The sequence below is a fragment of the Aedes albopictus genome, chromosome 2, assembly GCF_035046485.1.
Source record: "Aedes albopictus strain Foshan chromosome 2, AalbF5, whole genome shotgun sequence".
Lineage (NCBI taxonomy): Eukaryota > Metazoa > Arthropoda > Insecta > Diptera > Culicidae > Aedes > Aedes albopictus.
In genome coordinates, this window is record NC_085137.1 from 363,231,493 (window position 1) to 363,250,901 (window position 19,409).

Sequence of the window (19,409 nt, forward strand, 5' to 3'; positions counted from 1 at the left end):
TAAAAAAATAGTTAGTTTTCCAAATATTGAATTATGAAAACATGATATAAGAGAAATGTTGCACTTTTTAAAGTAAAAGTTGCTCAAAAATTTGAAAAAAAAAGAATTTGTTTAAAAACTCTGGTGCGCCGCGACTTTTTTAGAAATGTCAAAGGGCGCCACGATAGCAAAAAGTTTGGGAACCTCCGAGCTACAACTTTGCCGAAGACCGCATTCAAATCGCATGCCTCATTAATTAGTTACCGATTTTTATCCAGAATCGAAATCTTTACTCATGATGGTTAAACTAATCGGTGGGCATCACTGCATTTTGCAGTGAAACATAGTAGCCATGATTTCAGTAGGCTATCTTTGGCGCCACATGCAGCAATGTTGCCTGCTGGGAAGCTGGATGATCATTCCTAAAGTTTGTCCAGTTGGATACAAATCGATAACTAATTAATGAGCCGTCTGATTTGAATGCGGTCTTCGGCAAAGTTGGAACTGATAAAGTGGCCTAGGAGTACTAAGGGTCAACTAATCCTGTAGGGCACTTGGGGAAATGCTATGGACGATTGAATGAAGAACATCGTTTTCCCATAGTAAATAATTTCCATACAAACTTTAAAGGGCTTGTGCAGTCTCAATTTTCAACCAAATGAGCTCAAATTTTGGGAGAAGGCATAGAATCTGGGCACGAAACATGGTCCCTAGCTGCTCAGAGAACCAACCATCGTCCATACCGCGAAAATCGGGAGGCTACGGTGGGCGGGTCACGTCTTCAGGATGTCGGATAGCAACCCGACTAAAATGGTTCTCGAGATTCATCCGACCGGTACAAGAAGACGCGGTGTGGAGCAAAAACGATTTTTTGAACCACGCTAATGACCATGCTGACTATGCACTACTTCAGCGTCAGCTAATGCACAAGGAAGGTTAATTTGTTTTATGGATGTGTAGGGTTCTATTTATGTTTTTCGTAAAATGGCGCCAAGCTGGGATTTAACGAAAGTTCTACAATATTCTACTGAGTATTCTACTGACTTAAAAAAAAAACATTAAGATATATCCTGGTGTTTCCTTGAATGTACTGTAATTTAGGGTGTTTTTGATAACTTTTTGGTTATGTTTTTCTCACTCACAAGAAAGACCGGGAAGAAATTGGAGGCAAGTGCTTCCTCTATTATCCTTCAATATAAAGAAAGAAGAAAAACTACTTACGCTAGTAGGTGCATTAATAAATAAACGCTTAGTATTCCTCTAAGAATCCTCAAAGAATCCATTCTTAGAGTAGCTCTCAAACCATGATTATCTGCAATAAAAAAAATATCATGGTAGACTGCAGACTTGAATATCTGGTAAAGATTTGGTTGAGGCACAGCTTAAATCCTTTTTCTTCAAATATAGCTTTATTTACATACAAAACGTTTGTTCCAAGTTCTGAGTTTTCCTTTAAAATCATGAGTAGGGTAATACATTGATAGTTCTACCCAACTTTTTTGGTACGTAGGTTATGTCTAGGACATTGGAAAATAGTGATTTCGCGAAATTGAGCAATGATCACAAAATTTAAGAAATGACGCGAAATCTGGGAAAATTTATAAAAAAAAAAGCTCAAAATTCTAACAATTTTAAATTTGTATACATAAATTAGCTGATAACTTTTAACAGAGTAATATAATTTTCGATTTCGAATCTGGCAAAATAAAAGTTTAATGCATTTTACATTTACTTCTTTCCTGTTTGTTCATCAAATTTTCCACTTTTCCTGTAAATTTATGATTACGCCTCACAAAATCCAAGTGAATTATTAATTTCGCATGCAAAATTGGTGTTTTCTTTAACGATACGGTCAAAAATATGGTGCCGCGAAATCATCGCAAAATTCTCAATGTTGGCCCGCAAAATTTGGGAAATTTGGCCGCGAATTTCTATTGTCCCTACCCACTCATCGATACTGTACTCTATTCTCAAATAAATCATGCAAATTTCCATTATGAAATTAATGCGAATTTTACCGGAAATCAAATCACTATTCGCATGGTCTCAGTGAATCAGGTTGTAGAATCTTGAAGCAGGGTATTACTTATTCTGTAACCGGTTTCACTATAGTTATTTATGTAACGAGTTGCAAAAAGTTGATTTTTTCAGCACGAGTCGTACATTTATCCAACGAGGCTTGCCGAGTTGGATAATTACGAAGAGTGCTGAAAAAATCGAGTTTTGCAACGAGTTCCATACAAAATTTTATGCAATGACTTTTTCATAATGCAACTCATTTGAGTTGCATAATGTTCATAATGCAACTCAAATGAGTTGCATTATGAACATTATACAACTATTTTTCATTATGCAACTCATTTCAGTTGCATAATGAGTAAGTTCGGAAAAAATGGCCATTATGATACCGAAATGAGTTAAATAAAATGTAAATTATGATACTGAATTGCATAAACGGCTTTTTCATCACTCAAACCGCATTGAATATATGTATTTCAAGATGACTCAGTGTAATATTGTGCAACATATCAAATGTTTCAAAGCTAAGACTGTTGTAAAATATTGGCCGGCCTTGTGATAAACGGATCCGTATCAGCACTATTGGTCACTTATATCGTCCATGTATTAATTTTGGGACCATTTCTTATCAGCACGTTTGATTAAGTGCCCAGTACCGAACTAGTATCAATCAATATAAAGTAATCAGCTATTTTTCAAATTCATATCACAACTTAAACAGACCTACATGAGAGTAAGATAACAGTTCTTTTACAGTAGCGAACAAAACATCAGTGCTGGAGATTTCACTTCAACAGTAGTTCAGATAAGTTTCAGTATTCGAATTTACTTAAAACATTTTTAGGCCTAATGGATCACTAAAATAACCTAAACGGCTATGGAATGAACAGATAGCGCCACCGTAGCCTTGTGTGTTTGACATAACTCGACTGACTGCTGTCAAAATGCCAATTTCCATATATAGTGGCGCCTTTGTTTGGATGCGACGAATGGTAGAAAAGTTTGCTTGATTGATCCATTAAAAGAGAACATAGAAAGGATCTTGAGCTGTTGTTCAGATAACTTCAGATGCTTTTCGTAATTGCAAGATTTGCTAAATCACAAACATAAACAAAATATCAACGTTTTGAAAACGATTCATTTGTTACCATTTTAACAAATTCTATTCTATTGAAATTACCGTTAAAAATCGAAACGTGTTCATGTTGTTTCGCTGTCACTGTGCGAATGTTATCAAATACCATGCGTTCCCAGCATATCGAAAATTCCCCAACGGTTTTACAAATAAGAAACGGTACACGGTTCATGATACCGAAAAGTATTATCTTTCATGTAAACCATTGTCCTTGGAACCGAACTGATGAGTCGGCAGAACTTTCCCTCGAAGACTGGACTGTCCCATAGCCCAACAAAGTTCATGTTTATTGATAACCGGCCTCCGTCGTGCAGTAAACAGAGCGCCACATTAGCACGTCTTATTTACTACGACGACGGACGACGGTTACCTACTCGGCAAACACACTACATCGCTTACTTTCGATCCAATCGTGCACGAACTACTCGACGTGCAGCACACGACATTTACACCTTTAGTACAATTTCGCCATAGCTAGTAATAGTACTCCCATGGGGTTGAACTCGTCACAATCCAACAAGTAGCGCGACAAAACTAATATTTGCCATGTGCTTATCTTTCTAGGAAGCCCGATCCCTGAAGATGGGCGATTTTCAGCAAGCGGAGGCGAATAATATTGCGGCGCACAGTGTGAAAGTGTCGAGCGATCATTTCAGGTTGGTATAGTTTGGGATGGGGTTGGGCTAGGGCACTTAATTATGTATCGATTCTGATTGTGTGTTCTTTGCATTCGCAGTTCGGAAAAGAAAGCCATCGCCCAGGCACAACAACGACAAACGGTTACATCAACTGGAGTGTTCAACCAGGAGAAACACGTTTCGGCGGCCACGCAGTCCAACTATTCGTCGCGTAGTATGGTTACTTCTACCTCGCAGATGACGTCCCATTCGTCGACCATGAACGGAACTATCAACGGGAGCTTTCCGAACTTTGAGGATCTGGAATGTCTCGCCAACAATCCGGTGAACATTGAGAACGTGATCAACAAGTATTCGAACCATTTGACGGATTATGTTAAGAATCTACAGCAGCAGGAGAAGATGCAGATGGCGCCAAGCCTGTTGAACGAAATGAATGAAATCATACAACGAGCCTGGGCTGTTCCAACTCATGGCCATGAGCTGGGAGCAAGCCTGTGCGACACACTACGAAATACCGGAGGGTTGGATTTGCTCATGAAAAACTGCATTGATAGTGACAAGGAGGTCCAATTCTCGTCGGCGAAACTTTTGGAACAGTGCCTCACTACTGAGAATCGTTCGCACGTGGTCAAAAACGGCCTCGACAAAGTGGTTAATGTGGCATGCGTATGTACTAAGAATAGCGGCACAGATCAATCTAGGGTAGGAACGGGAATTCTACAGCATCTCTTCAAGCATAGTGAAGACACGTGCTCTAATGTGATTCGATTGGGAGGTCTTGATGCGGTCTTGTTTGAATGTAGGAAAAACGACGTCGAAACTTTGAGGCACTGTGCAGGAGCCTTGGCGAATCTATCACTTTACGGTGGAGCGGAGAACCAAGAGGCCATGATCAATAGGAAAGTACCCTCTTGGTTGTTCCCACTAGCTTTCCATCACGACGAAAACATAAAATACTACGCTTGTCTCGCAATTGTGGTACTGGTAGCGAATAAGGAAATCGAAGCTGAAGTTATCAAATCAGGAACCCTAAACCTGGTGGAACCCTTCGTAACTACTCACAATCCGTCCGAATTTGCCAAGTCTAATTTGGCACACGCTCACGGCCAAAGTAAGCACTGGTTGCAAAAGTTGGTACCCGTACTAAGCTCAAAGCGCGAAGAAGCCCGAAACCTAGCAGCATTCCATTTCTGCATGGAGGCAGGAATCAAGAAAGAACAAGGCAACACAAACATTTTCAAAGAAATAGGAGCCATTGAACCGCTCATTCGGGTAGCAAGCTCACCAAACGCAATCGCTTCGAAGTTCGCGGCCCAAGCGCTGCGGTTAATCGGCGAAGAAGTACCGCACAAGCTGTCTCAACAGGTACCCCTGTGGTCCACCGAAGACGTCCGAGAATGGGTTAAACAAATCGGATTTTCCGAATACGAGCACAACTTCTTCGACTCCAAGGTCGATGGCGATCTTCTGCTCCAATTGACCGAGGACAATCTTCGCGAGGACATTGGCATGACGAACGGAATTCGGCGCAAGCGGTTCGAACGCGAGCTGCAAAATCTAAAACGAATGGCGGACTACAGCTCCAGAGATTCCGACAATCTGCATTCGTTTTTGTACAAAATAGCACCCGAGTACACGATCTACACGTATTCCATGCTGAACGCCGGTGTCGACATCGAATCCATCAAGATCCTGGACGATGATCTGCTGCTGTGTGCCTGCGGAATTACCAACTCCATCCACCGGTCTCGCATTTTGAACGCCATAAAAAACAGCGAAATCTCGTCGCTGTCGTTGGAGAAAAGTGCCGAGAAGAACCTGGACGTATTCGTCAGCTATCGGCGCAGCAACGGTTCGCAGTTGGCCAGTTTGCTGAAGGTTCACCTGGAGCTGAGGGGTTTCTCGGTGTTCATCGATGTGGAACGGCTCGAGGCCGGCAAGTTCGATAACAACCTGCTGCAGAGCATTCGCCACGCGAAGCACTTCCTGTTGGTGCTGACGCAGGACGCCCTGGAGCGGTGTGTGGATGACCTCGAGGGAAAGGATTGGGTGCACAGGGTGAGTTCATTAATTGTGACCGAATTATATTGTTCTTTTAGAGGCCGTTCATAAATGGCGGGGGTGGTATCAGTTTCTGAAATTGCTATAAATGATAGGGAGCGCACCCGGAAGATCCTATATGTAATATCCAGCATAATTTTGGTGACCTAGGTGCAAAACACTATAAAATCGTTTGAGATATTCTAGCTAGAATATCTCAAACAATTTTATAGTGTTTTGCAACAGTCAATACATTGTGGTATAATATTAATCGCAATTTTTTTTGGCTGCGTAAAGTTACTACATATTACAAATTGTAGACCTTGTGATATGAACTGTAGAATAGTTTGGATGATTTGGCGTATCCGTTCAGACTGGCAACACTGTTGGGTAGTTGAGGTGTGCTATTTTGCAAGTGAAATTTTCGAGTGATTGAATGTTGTGCAATATTAGATAAAAATATTTCAAATCTATTCATTTTGTTAGTACTAGTATCGGTGCACAGTTTGCGATAGAAGTATATGCATTTCCTTCCAAATATTGCTCGTTTTTTCATGAAGAAATATTGTTCATCGTGGCGTTATTCCAGCTTTGATCTTTGTTGTGTGATTGTGTTGGTGCTGACCTGAGTTGCTGACTGCTTTTTTACCACTGTTGCTGCTGCTGTTGTTGATTGCTCTGTTGCTATTTTGTCCTTGTTCTATAGGCTGTATGACGCAAACGATATCTTTGTCGGTACTGACCACTACACCATCACTTTGATCTATGGACCGCGAGCAGTAGATTGAGATCTGGTATTTAACTAAATCTGTAAGTAGGACATGCAAATGGCTCTGTCTAGCATGGGCTGTGTGTGACTGCATACTGATAGTCGTAGCTGGCCAATATAACTAAGAATTCAAGTAGTGTTGTGTGTACATAGGCAAACACAGAAAAGCTTCAGTAAATTATAAGTACCTGTCATAGCTTTGGTGAGTTTCTCACAGTACCTTCTGAGTTCCTTGCTGGTCGATGCCTCAGCACATATAAAATCTTGTAATCGTATTGAGCGATCATTTTAGTACAAATGCAATACATGTTCGAATATCGATCTGTCCCGTATAGTATTTGAAGTGTGTGTGTGTGTGGTTTGATAGAGAATTTTATTTTTGATGGTGTTACCATTGTTTTTGTTTTGCTTTTATTTACTATAGAAAACTTATGTCGTTTTCGTTTTTGATTCAGTTCCAACCTGGGTTGGAACTGGATCAGATCACAGTTTCAACCCCAACCCGACTTCGGTTTCGCTTGTACTAAAGTTTGTTTGACGTTGTTTGTTTACACATTTTCCGCCGATCCAGTTCCAACCCAGGTTCAAAAACGAATTCGACATTAGTCTACTATCTTTGTTGAGTGTTGATTTTAAATTGGTTGTACGATGTCTAAAGAATCAATGCGCTGTGAAATATGTAACAAACATGAGAAGGATCAAAATAAAATTTTAACCTGTATGTACTGTTTCGCGGAAGCTCACTATAAATGTCGCAACATTCTTGGAAGCGCTGTATTGCGAATTAAAGAAAAAATGTTGTTTTGTACACCGCATTGCTCTAACATCTACCAACGCATAATAGAAATACAGAACACTAAATCGTCAATAGTTGCTCCGTTGATTGCAGAAGTGAAAAGCTCTATATCATCTGCGCTAAACATTGAAATGCACGGTGTCAGATCTGACATGAAGCAACTAAAAGATGCAATAGAGGCTTCACAAGAGTTTCTTTCAAATAGGTTTGAGTCTATTGTGAATGACGCTATGAAAGTTGAGAATAAGATTTTGAAGCAGCAAATTGATGAATTAAAGGGTTCGCTAAGTGCGTTAGAAGGATCGGTTAACAAACTCGAAATGGATGTAGATAGGAAAAATAAACGGGATAATGACGACACTGCCGTTCTTCTAGGACTTCCTTATTCATCAGGCGAAAATGTTCAGAACATTGTTGCGAAAGTAATTAATCATATCGGGGTAAAAAACAGTAGGGGGATTAACTTAACAGCGTAAACCGCTTATTGAAGTTTATTCTGATTAAACGTCGCGATCACCAAGGCAATCTTTGATTATTTCATTCGCAAAATCATGAAACATTTCAAATAAGCAGAATATCATGGCTTACGCAGCAATTTAATCTGTTTAGTGAGTCCCCCTAGTACCAATTTAATTCACTCAGTTACAAGGATATATGAAACTAGAAAAGAAACACATCCACTGATTCCCATTAGGATTACATTTAAGAACTCTGAATCTAAAGGTCTTGTTTGCAAGAAGAAGAAAGACTATGGAAAATTACTATCCTCCACTATTGATCCACATTTTATTAGAAATGGGCAACCAACTACTGTGATACTCAGAGATCAATTAACTCCTTTGTCGTTAGATTTGCTTAGACAAGTGAGAGAAAGCCAAAAGTCAATGGATATTAAGTATGTCTGGTCTGGTAAGGGAGGAACTGTGTGGATTAGGAAAGACGACAGTGCAAAACCGTCTGCAATTAGATCTAGACATGATTTGATGAACATCAAAGATACTCTGCGAACTGCAACATTTGCTAAGACATCTATTTAATCAACCGTTTAAGCTTGTGTTTATTTTTTCTGTAAATTAAATGTTATCAATGGCTACTACGATAAATTTTCAGCATGATAGTGTTGAAGATTTCAACACACAATATTGTGTACCGAGTACGAAATCTTTAAACATCGCTCAGTGGAATATTAGGGGAATGAATGAATTACAAAAATTTGATAATGTTGCTTTATTCTTGGATACGAGTGTTGTGTCAATTGACGTTATTGTTTTAGGAGAAACATGGTTGAAATCCTCTAACTGCTCTATGTATTCAATTCCGAAATATAATGCTGTTTTTTCAAGTCGTGAAAGTTCTTCTGGAGACCTAGCTATGTACATTAAAGATACCAATCAATACACTATTATAAAAAATGAAGAGTTGGATGGATTTCACTTAATACACGTCGAACTGAAATCTGGAGGATTATCACATGATGTGATTGGTATTTATAGACCCCCTTCCTTCGATTATTGTAGATTTCAAGATATTTTGGAAAATATTTTATCATCCTGTCGCAACAAGCCTTGTTTCATAGTTGGAGATACAGGGGTTACTCAAAATAACTGGGACAGGTAAAATTTTCACTTTTCAAAAAATGTTCAACTCGCTGTAACTTTTCGAAAAGTGCATCAAATATTCTCAATTTTTTACTGTAAATTCATCAACTAGTTGTGTATCAGTAGTCCAATTTTGGAGAAGATCGGACCATTGTCCACGGAGTTATAAAGATTCTAGGAAAAGGTAAAATTATCCGATAGCCAACTTTGAGCTGTTATATCTCCGGATTCAATGAACCGAATGCAATGAAATTTTGACCATTCATGACTTGTATAATGAGCTATGAAAAACCTTTGACTTAACCTAAAATTCTTAACACGGAAGAAAATTATAACGATTAGATTATTTTTCTAATAAAACACCAAATTATCCAAAACTTCAACATCGTTTCAAAATTCAAGATGCAAATTATAGTTCAATTAATTTCCCTCTAAATGACTTATATATAAATGTGTTTTGAAGGAAAGTTACAATATAGCCGCTAATAAATTGAGAAAGTAATGGGATGCATATTAGAAATTGATGAATTTACTAAAAAATCGTGAAATGAATGAAATCGTTATAACTTTTTCTCTTGTTAAAAATTTAAAGTTAAGTTAAACGTTTTTAAGAGTTCATCATATAAGTCATGAATGGTCAAAATTTCTTTGCAATCAGTTCATTGAATCCGGAAATATAAAAGCTCAAAGTTGGCTATCGAATAATTATACCCTTTTCAAGAATTTTTATATCTTCGTGAAGAATAGCTCGATCTTTTCCAAATTTGAACCACTGATACACAACTAGTTGATGAACTTACAGTAAAAATTTGAGAATATTTGATGCCCTTTTTAAAAAGTTACAGTGAGTTGAACATTTTTTGAAAAGTGAAAATTTTACCTGTCCCAGTTATTTTGAGTATCCCCTGTATGAACATCCCTATAAATCTAACCAACAATAATGTTGTGCGTCGCTACAATAGTCTTTTAGAGTCTTATAATTTTGCATGTTCAAATTCGTTTATCACGCGTCCAGTGAGTAGCAATATTCTTGATCATGTTATCACCAAAATAAATGATCTTTCTTGTGTTCGTAACGACACAATCTACACAAACCTAAGTGACCATCTGATTGTTATCACTACTTTCAAATTACACACGGCAAAAGAACGAATTGTGCTAACTAAAAATCTTATAAATAAAAGACAACTGAAAACGTTGTTTAGTGATTTCTTAGAAAATTTTGAATGCTCCAATGATATTAATAACTCACGGCGTGTGTATAGGAAAGGTTCATAACAAAAAAATGGGCATCGTCAAATTTTTCGCTTTTCAAAAATAGAGGCTTTCAGGTTTCATTTGCACGGTCCCTCAAAAAAATTCACCGAGGGATCTCGAACAACTTTTTCAGAATACTGTTTTCCCCATACAAAATTAATCCCTATTTCTACTTAACAAACATACCCAATTTTTGTATGAAAATGTTCCCCCGATGGAATATTTCGATGTTGGGCTTGAATGAAAGCTAGTAGCATCAACTTTCACGTAACGTAAAAATTAGCGATGCTTATTTTTTTGTAATAAATTTCTTCTACCAGACACACCGTGAACTCTTTGTTGAATATTGTAAATACCTATAATGAACTGCAGTCCAGTTGTACAACGAAAAAAACTGAAACCGTCAAAGAAAAATCTAACCATTGTCCTTGGCTAACCTTTGATCTATGGCAGCTTATAAAACTGAAAAATAAATATTTGAAGAAATGCAAATTCAACCCGAATGATCAGTATTCTCAGGATATGTTGAAACACATAACAAAAAAAGTTGAGGTTTCAAAAAAGCTTGCAAATCAAATTACTACAAACAATTGCTTGATACTAACAACACTTCAAAGCTATGGAAAAACATTAATGAAATTATGGGGCGCTCAAAACGCAAAAGCCACATTGAATTAGATAATAATGGTGTCAAAACAACTAACACCAGAGAAGTTTGCGAAGTTTTTAACAACTATTTTGCTACTATTGGTTCCAATCTTGCAGCAACGATACCGAAAAACAGCGAATCTAATACTTTCAGATATATGAGGCAGCTGAACCATTCAATTTTTCTCCGGCCGGCAACTTATAATGAAGTTTATCTAATAATAAATGGAATTAATTCCAAGAAAAGCAACGGTCCTGATGGGTTTCCGACAAGCGTTCTAAAAGATAACATTCAAAAGTTTTCCAGTATTCTCTCGCATATGCTTAATCAAATTTTATATTCAGGAATTTATCTGGATTGCTTGAAGATGTCAAAGGTAGTACCGATTTTTAAATCCGGCGAATCGAACAACCCTTGTAATTATCGCCCGATTTCTACACTTTCTGTATTTAATAAGGTATTTGAAAAGTTATTGGTTAAAAGAATACTAGAATTTTACGACAAGTATGATGTTTTATATAAATATCAGTACGGGTTCCGGAAAGGCTGCAGCACCTCAACTGCCATAGTTGAGCTCGTTGATTTTTTGATTGAAAATATTGACAAAAAATGTATTGTGGGAGGACTTTTCATTGATTTGAAGAAGGCATTCGATACGTTGGACCATAATATCCTGTTAAAGAAGTTAGAATATTATGGTATAAGAGGTGTAGCAAATGATATTATTAGGAGTTACCTGATTGATCGGCAACAATATGTAGTTATTCATGGCGAAAAGAGCTCATCACAAATGATTAACGTCGGTGTCCCACAGGGAAGTAATATAGGGCCCTTGTTATTTTTAACATATATCAATGATATTGGAAACCTACCACTTATTGGCATTCCGCGATTGTTTGCCGACGATACCGCAATTTTTTATCCGCACATTGATGTAAATTCCGTAATTCGTGATTAAGAACAAGACTTGCATATCTTGATAAAGTTTTGCAACGACAATTTACTTGCAATAAATCTTTCCAAAACTAAATATATGTTATTCCACAGTCCTAGAAAAAAACTTGGCAACCATATTAACCCAAATGTTGGTTCAAATACAATTGAAAAGGTATCTTCGATGAAATATTTAGGTTTACTTTTGGACTCAACACTGTCTTGGGAGAATCATATTAAAAGCTTAGAAAAAAAGGTTGCTTCTATGTGTGGCATGGTATACCGAGTTCGTTCGTTTGTGCCGCGTCAAGTTCTTTCACGTTCTACTACGCCTGTATAGGTCATAATACAAGACAAGCTAATAAATTAATGCAATCCCGAGCTTCAACAAGTTATGGGCAAACAAAACTGTCTTATTTTGGTCCTCTCAAGTATAACAGACTTCCGGAACAGTTAAAACAAGTTAGAAATCGTACGACATTTAAAACCAATTTAAAGCAATACTACAAAGATAGAATAAGTGAATTTTTGCTATAGCACATAATAAACTGTCTTCTCTATTTTTGCACACATTTTATTTTTTTTTTTTTCAATCACTCAAATTAGATATATTTAGTTTAGCATACAATTGGGGTGAGTGGTGGGCGCAAAAAAAAAAGCCTCTTTTTGTAATTCCTCTACTTTTAAGACCAAAACTCATTAGGACCAAAAAACTCGTGTTTGAAGATAGACATATTTAACAACTGTTCATAATTTTTCACAGGAAATCGTCGCCGCATTGAACTCCGACTGCAACATTATCCCGATCATTGACAACTTCGAGTGGCCAGATCAGGAGCGATTGCCGGAAGATATGCGTGGGGTGTGCCACTTCAATGGCGTTAGGTGGATTCATGACTATCAGGATGCATGCGTGGACAAACTGGAAAGGTAAGCTATGATCAACTGGGTGGTCTTAATTAACCACCTTTCATTTGATTTCCTACTGCGGGTTTTATGAGAAGATATTTGTTTTCATTTGTTATTTATTGGGTTTTATCCTGGTACATCCTTATGTTCCGTAGATGCATGCGATTTTTTTTTATTTTCCTTCAACACCCGCCGCTAAAGAGCACTTTTTTAAAACTTGCAATTTTGAGTTCACACTTCCATACATGATTTCAACCACTTGATTTTGAGTAGGTAGCCCCTTAATTATGAGTGCTGTTCCCTTCTTCCTAAGCCGCCTAAGAACACCATGAGTTCTGAATCGTTTCTTCGCATTTCTCTCCCTCGCCCGCAGGTACATACGGAATACCCTTAACCGTAACGGTCGCTCTAGCGCGTCGTCGCAAAGATCGAGCTATTAGAAAATTTGAATTTCCGATTTTCGGCGACCAAAAACAAACTGTATTCAAGAGAGCATGATCTCACGATGACCAAGACAAGCGTTAGAACTGTCCACTGTGTGTGTGAATGTGTGTTTTATACTACCAAATATTGCTATCACTACCAGTTCACACTAGCGCTAACCAACCACTCATCACTAGTACTGCCGTCAGCTCTCGCGAAAAAAAAACTTCCCTGCTGATCTCATCTCTATGTGTTTGTGTTCAGAGTTGCGCAGTTCGAGAAGACTGTATTCCGGTTGTTGGTATGATATGTGTTAAAAGAAAGATTGTGGGACACCCACCGTTGGATCAACGATGAGCCCAGCAGTAAGCGTGATGAGTTCCACCTAGAGTGGCGCCTGGCATCCCTGAGAGGCGAGTGTTCTTTGATTATCAATTATGACTCATCTAGTCTAATACCTTGGGCACATGCGTGATATGAATACCATGGTAGATAGTATGAAGAACGTTTTTTTTTTCAAGCATCTTTATCAGAGATATTATTCAATGGAACTCATTTCCTACACAGCATGACCATGGTATGCAAACCACAAATGTGTTTTTCGAATAAGTTTTCTAAACGGTGTTTTCTGTTATTATTCTATCAATGCCGGTTTCATATCATAGTCAGGGGTGGAGGCTGAATTCTTTTTGAAACTATCATAAATGTTATATGTAGGCTCATATGGTTATGACTGATTTTCGATCTCTCAAAGAGAATTTTAGCTCCACGTTGCTCTGCGTTATTTTAATTTAGATATCGTTCTATTGTTCGATTCTTGCGCATAGTATAAAACCATTTGTTACCACGTAATTCCACATTATGCAACGAAAATCGTTTATTTTCAACAATTATTTCAGTTAACGCAAATCGAAACGTAATTCCAAAAAAAATTCAACTAATACCCTAACACTAAACCAGCAACTTGTCTAACATGAATCCCATTTTCTCTCCCCAGGTTCATGCGAGCCGAGACCAACACCCGTTGCAGTTCCACGGATCACTTCCGTAATCTGCTGAACCGACCAGCCGGCGATTCAACGCCAACGACGCCGACCATCTACCAGCGAATGCACAGCAACGACTCTGGTAAGAGCAGTGACAAAGAAAACCGTAACTACGAATGACTAGATACCCCTTCAGTGGGATCTTCTGGTCTCTCGCAGTCCCAACAACCGGGCAGTGGGTCGAATTCCTCGCTTAACCAATCCCGCTATTTTTCGAGCTTGGCAGCGAACCGGTACCGCAAATCATCGAGCCCAGCTCGACAGCTTCTAGGTGGTGTCGGTAGCTACGCTACGACCGGTCGAACTTCACGCTTCCCAAGCTCCAAACTGTCTGCCCTCGGGGGAGGCATAGCGAGGAACATTCGAGCCTCCGAAATGCGAAGGAGTTCTGCGGCTGGGTTGAATGCAGCATCACAGCGACCCCCACTACCTCCTAAAATTGAGAACCGCTGCCATAGCTATGAAGGACTGCTACGAGAAGAAAAGAAACCCTCTGAAGGAGAAGATCGTACGGATTCGAGACTCCCCGACACTGTATCGGCCGACACTACGCCGGAACCGGCCAAACCAACTGAGGAGTCTATTAAAACCAAAAACCGCAGATCTCGCAGCATGGATGACTTATTCGACGATGACCGTGATCTTAGGGATTTTCTCGACAATACGCAGAGCATGGAAAACCTCGTATCCGAGGAAACCCCAACTGAACCGCAATCTCCCTTGAAAATCGTGGGAAACATTTGCTTTAATCCTCGATTTGTCGAACCCGTTAGCCCTGAGACTCCCGAAACGCCCGACCCTCGTATCGATACGGCATCTCCTGAGTCGTGCGGCGAACAACCCTGTGAAAACGAAACCATCACCGTGGACAGCACTCCACGTGCGAAGAAGCATGACATCGAAGAAGACAAAGCACCGCCTGAAGATGACGTACTGTCGACGAACTCGTCGCTGAATTCGTTCGCTTGCACAAGCGACACCACTTCGGTGAGCAAGAAGTCCAATACGCCTTTCATCAACAAATACGTCAAGAAGGTGAAATCGCTGATGAAGAAGTAGACACTTAATCTCTCGAATATCTGAGCAACAAGTATCCAACTCTCCACACGCAATTCGTCCGTTAACTCAAACGAAAGTTTTTAAAATTTTACTGAAAAAAATGTGATCTTGTAGAACTAAACTAAGTATAGTTAAGTCATAATTGTAACTATAGTACTGCGAAGATGTATGCCTTTTATGACCTTTTTTAATGTTTTATCGTACCTGTTTCAAATTTTCACTGACGTAAACGATTCAGAGAACACCAGCACGCCATGCTACGCTTCATGAGTTGACTAAATGTACGGACAGAATCAGGTATTTTAGCTGGATCTAACTAATGTGATTGCTTGGCGATTGAGCGAGCGATGAAAAGGAGTAAAATATATTATTTTAACCATTATTAGGCTTAGTTGCAATCGTAGGTTATACATTTGAATATTTATAACTGTAATCGAATCAAACATACACACATACATAGGCACTTTGGTGCGCGAGACTCCGGTCTTAGCTAATATTCATATATTTTCGTTATTTATAGCTACAGAAATGTGTCATTTTATAGAATAGCGCACTCCATTGTGAATTATATTTAACTACTAGTGGATACGAAGAGCAGGATCCATGTGCTTTTTAATGCCACGTACAGTTCATTTTCAGGATGTATTATGGTTTTTAAAAAATGACAACCAGAAGTGTAACTAATTCAAATCATAAATATATGTATATCAAAAAAGCAATTAGTGCGTTGCGAATTTATCTGTATCCGAACTGACCTCATAATTGTATTTATTGTCAGTGTAGTCAACGCCGAACCCAGGAACCAGCTTCTGGTTGTGACGGGCTAACTTCTGCTGTTCACTACATAGCTCAGAGGCAATCTGGGCAACTGCTGGACTGAAGGCGTTCCGGGCAACTGCATCTCGCCACGTCCTCTGGGCTAGATTGTCCAAAGGCGTGTACCTGCTACATGTGACAAATACATCTGGTTACGCCATACTTCAACTGTGGTATTGGAGTAATCTTGAAACATCCTATATACACTAAAGCCTGACGTAAGGTACTGGATTATTGACGTCAGAAAACATCAGAATACATAATGTTAAAAGACAAGCATAGATGTAGGCGGCGAAATTCGTCTAGATAGGCAAAATTCTTCAAAAACGTGTAGGAAATAGGCCCATAACCTACGCATTTATAACTACTAGCTCGTACAAAGGGTGGAAGAGATATGAACATTTTAAGTATTTTACATCAAGTTTATCTAGCATGGGTTATTACGTTTCACAACAATAATCTTTCCAAGAAATTTGATAAAAAGAAATATATTGTTTCATAGATCCAACCTTTATTTTCAAATTGTTTGTTCATCTTTTGATCTCCTCCAAAATCGTGTCTAATCTTCTTCGCACGAACTATCACTATCCGCAAGTTCTTCAACATCATCATCGGATTTTTTAGTTGTCCGTCTAGCAGGAATAACTACCAAATTCTTTGGTAAACGATAGAAGCTATACATAAAACAATGTATCGATAAAGTTTCCGCTACTTGCATAAAAAGGATAGGAACCTCTGGCTTCGCTTGTCGATAGTACAATGATGCGATATCGGTGCCCGTCAAAAGCGGCTCGGAAGATCTGGAAAATACATTTTTTTTTTGTGTTATGTGGTCTCATCCAATACACCATATGATGGTTACACTCACAATCGAATGATGATTCGGTATTCCGGCATAATCGGTTGACTTCGTCGAAATGTGGTTCCGTCACTACTGAAGAACACATCGAAATGAAGCTGAACGTTGGGGTCGTAGTCAACGGCTTCAACATCGGGCCCTATTGTGCTATGAACAATTTCAAAACTTTCGAAAAGATCAGCAAAGTTGTCGATTTTTGACTGTAGAGCATTTTTAGGTTCCCATGATACAGTTTCGTCAGTCCGTTGTCTCTTAGGGGGAAGTTCCTGGTCAGCATTCGAAGTTTTGCGCTTTTGAGTATTGTCATCGCCGTCGGTTGATTCCATTTCATCATTCGAACCAGACTGCAATGCGATCATGGAGTTGAAACTTTGCATTGATTTTTGGACTTTCTCTGTCAAAGCTGGATCAGCTTGTTCATTTTGTTCAACCAGTGGGTTGGGTTGCCGCAGGATCCTATAAAGATTCCTCCAGACGCATGCCTGCTCTTCATCCAAGTCACGTTCCATGGTTCCGGGTTCGATTTGATACTTTCGGTTGGAATCGGATTTTAGCAGATAGAAACCTGCTCTCATCATAGTGCTGTAGACTTTGTACTGTTCCAAAGTCAGAGAGTCAGGATAACCGAGGAATAAGCTGTACGCCTGCTCCAAGGATATAATAACTGTATCCCAAAAGATAATGAGTCTGTTCTGAATAAAAAAAAAGTAATGGAATGACAAATATCGATGCTGTTTAACCGAGGAAATAGCCGTTCTTAGAAATTCAATTAGCGTTCATGGGAGTTAATAAATCTTATTTTTTATACAATGTTAGAATGTCTTATAATTCCGTTTGGCATAAGATAAATTGAGTAGCATTTATTTATCATTTTCTAATTTTTTTTGCCCAAATATTGTTTTTAAAACTCAAATCATGACTGACGATTCAGGACTGATAAGAAGATTGACGGTATTCATACCCGAAAAATACTAAATAATACTTTAAAAATCATAAAAACGTAGCAAGAACACAACACAACACGACATATACGTTAAAAATAAGAAATCAAATTTAAAACGAAAAATTAAAAATAAATCCAAATGGTTGTACCTAGAGGTAGTCGGGGTAATTTGGCCAATGGGGCAATATGAGCACCTCATGAAAAACACATAAAATCTAGTAATTTCTGCAAATTCACCTTACAGATCTAACACCGGCTTGATATTGAAACGGTTGAGACTTTAAGACGATGTACTGGAAGATCACATTAAATTAGAAAAATAATTTTCAAAAACATTGGCCAAATAACCCCGACAAGCGCAGACCAAAAACACCACATAAGACTCATCTTGTTTAAATACCTTAGATAGCTTTTAAACTTATTTATTTTCTATATATTTCAAGTTGATACTATAGGATTTGATGCACAATGACGCATATCAAATTTGTATTTCATTATGTGGGATGAATTATTTATCAAAAACCGGGTGCTCATATTACCCCGTCGGTTCAAAATCGACCCAAAAACACAGCTTTTTCCAAAAATCTTTTTTTCACATGTAAACACAATTTAACTAAAATTTTCACATCAATATAGTTTAGTATTATCAAAATCATTATGGTCATACAATGTGCGGAAGTTTAAACCTTACTTTCTGCATCTTTTGTTGACTTTTCCTTAGGATGGCCAAATTACCCCGATTTACCCTACTCACTCTATCATTCATAAGAATCATGGTGGCAATATTGTTCGCCCGCATTTATACGTACCATCTCCAGCAAATGCAGAGCTTCATAGCCATCCACGTAGCGGATCTGGTCCTCTTGATAACCGTAGATGTGCCATTTTCCGACGGCTTTGCGAATTCGCACCCGTTTCCGGTCGTTATCCCACTCGCCTTCGGAGTAAGCCTCTCCCTTGGCCACACGCTGTTGGGCGAGAACCGTTCGAAATTCATCTGAAATGGAGCACATAATTTTGGCTACAATCTTGTTAGTTCGGTTAAAAATGTAATTTTACCTTGAATTCTGGTGATATTTTCCCGATGTTCGATTTCCTCTTCCGGTTGGACAAGGCGAATTCGGGTGTAGAAATCATAATTTCCCACATGGTGCTGCAACATGTCCCGCCCACTAGACACAAGAATAATGGAAGGTGTAATAAGTTTGAATGCTTTTGAATGGCGGACAACTTACCTCAGTAGTGGTTTCGGGTCCCGGAAAAAGGGAGAATTACCAAAGGATTCACCCGTACTTTCGCTCATGTTGGACCATCAATCAGAAAATCGCTGATCGCCCGGCCGGCGCGTCCATCCGATGTTTGTTTATGTTTGGAATGGGTGGTGGGTGGTGAGTTTTCAAAAAAGAAGTACTAGAATCAAATAGAAGCTTTTGCGAAAGCTCTGCACACGGTAAAAGTTTAACACTAAAAAAAGTGATTTAACTTTTTATGTATCATTTATACCTACTTTTGTATTCTCTGTTCAGTCTTGTTTGGAT

At 38.7% G+C, this 19,409-nt stretch overlaps 3 protein-coding genes across 10 annotated transcripts in view; 2 read left to right on the top strand and 1 right to left on the bottom strand.

The window, feature by feature from the left end:
* LOC109415875 (NAD(+) hydrolase sarm1) overlaps positions 1–15,176 on the top strand; it is a 280,580-nt gene extending 265,404 nt beyond the window's left edge. For 7 of the 8 annotated variants that reach the window (XM_062852884.1, XM_062852886.1, XM_062852887.1 and 4 more), the window contains 4 exons: positions 3,698–3,789; positions 3,870–5,832; positions 12,580–12,746; positions 14,146–15,176. In XM_062852884.1, coding sequence (XP_062708868.1) covers positions 3,698–3,789; positions 3,870–5,832; positions 12,580–12,746; positions 14,146–14,314 — 2,391 coding nt within the window. In that variant the 3' untranslated portion in view covers positions 14,315–15,176. Of the gene's footprint in view, positions 1–3,697; positions 3,790–3,869; positions 5,833–12,579; positions 12,747–13,098; positions 14,094–14,145 lie in introns of those variants that run through there. The other variant, XM_062852885.1, reaches the window with a different exon arrangement.
* LOC115263320 (uncharacterized) lies at positions 14,315–15,972 on the top strand (the record flags this gene model as incomplete). Its single annotated transcript, XM_029866584.2, has 1 exon — positions 14,315–15,972. A coding segment is annotated over one exon (939 nt), but the record flags the coding sequence as incomplete, so codon positions are not given.
* Positions 15,973–16,541: 569 nt separating this feature from the next.
* On the bottom strand, positions 16,542–19,264 carry LOC109415874 (uncharacterized). Its single transcript, XM_019689821.4, has 5 exons — positions 19,107–19,264; positions 18,931–19,043; positions 18,681–18,868; positions 16,938–17,620; positions 16,542–16,869 (listed from the first exon to the last, which is right to left on the bottom strand). The coding sequence occupies exons 1-5, from the start codon at positions 19,172–19,174 to the stop codon at positions 16,629–16,631; spliced, it is 1,293 nt and encodes a 430-aa protein (XP_019545366.3). The 5' UTR covers positions 19,175–19,264; the 3' UTR covers positions 16,542–16,628.
* Positions 19,265–19,409: the final 145 nt, after the last annotated feature.

Bases quoted from the DNA above. Each gene is read 5' to 3' on its own strand.
- LOC109415874 (XM_019689821.4), bottom strand. From the start codon at position 19,174: ATGAGCGAAAGTACGGGTGAATCCTTTGGTAATTCTCCCTTTTTCCGG. The intron at 19,044-19,106 runs GTAAGTTGTCCG...TCTTGTGTCTAG, and splicing joins GACCCGAAACCACTACTGAG to TGGGCGGGACATGTTGCAGC. The intron at 17,621-18,680 runs GTACGTATAAAT...TTTTTTATTCAG, and splicing joins CTCTGCATTTGCTGGAGATG to AACAGACTCATTATCTTTTG.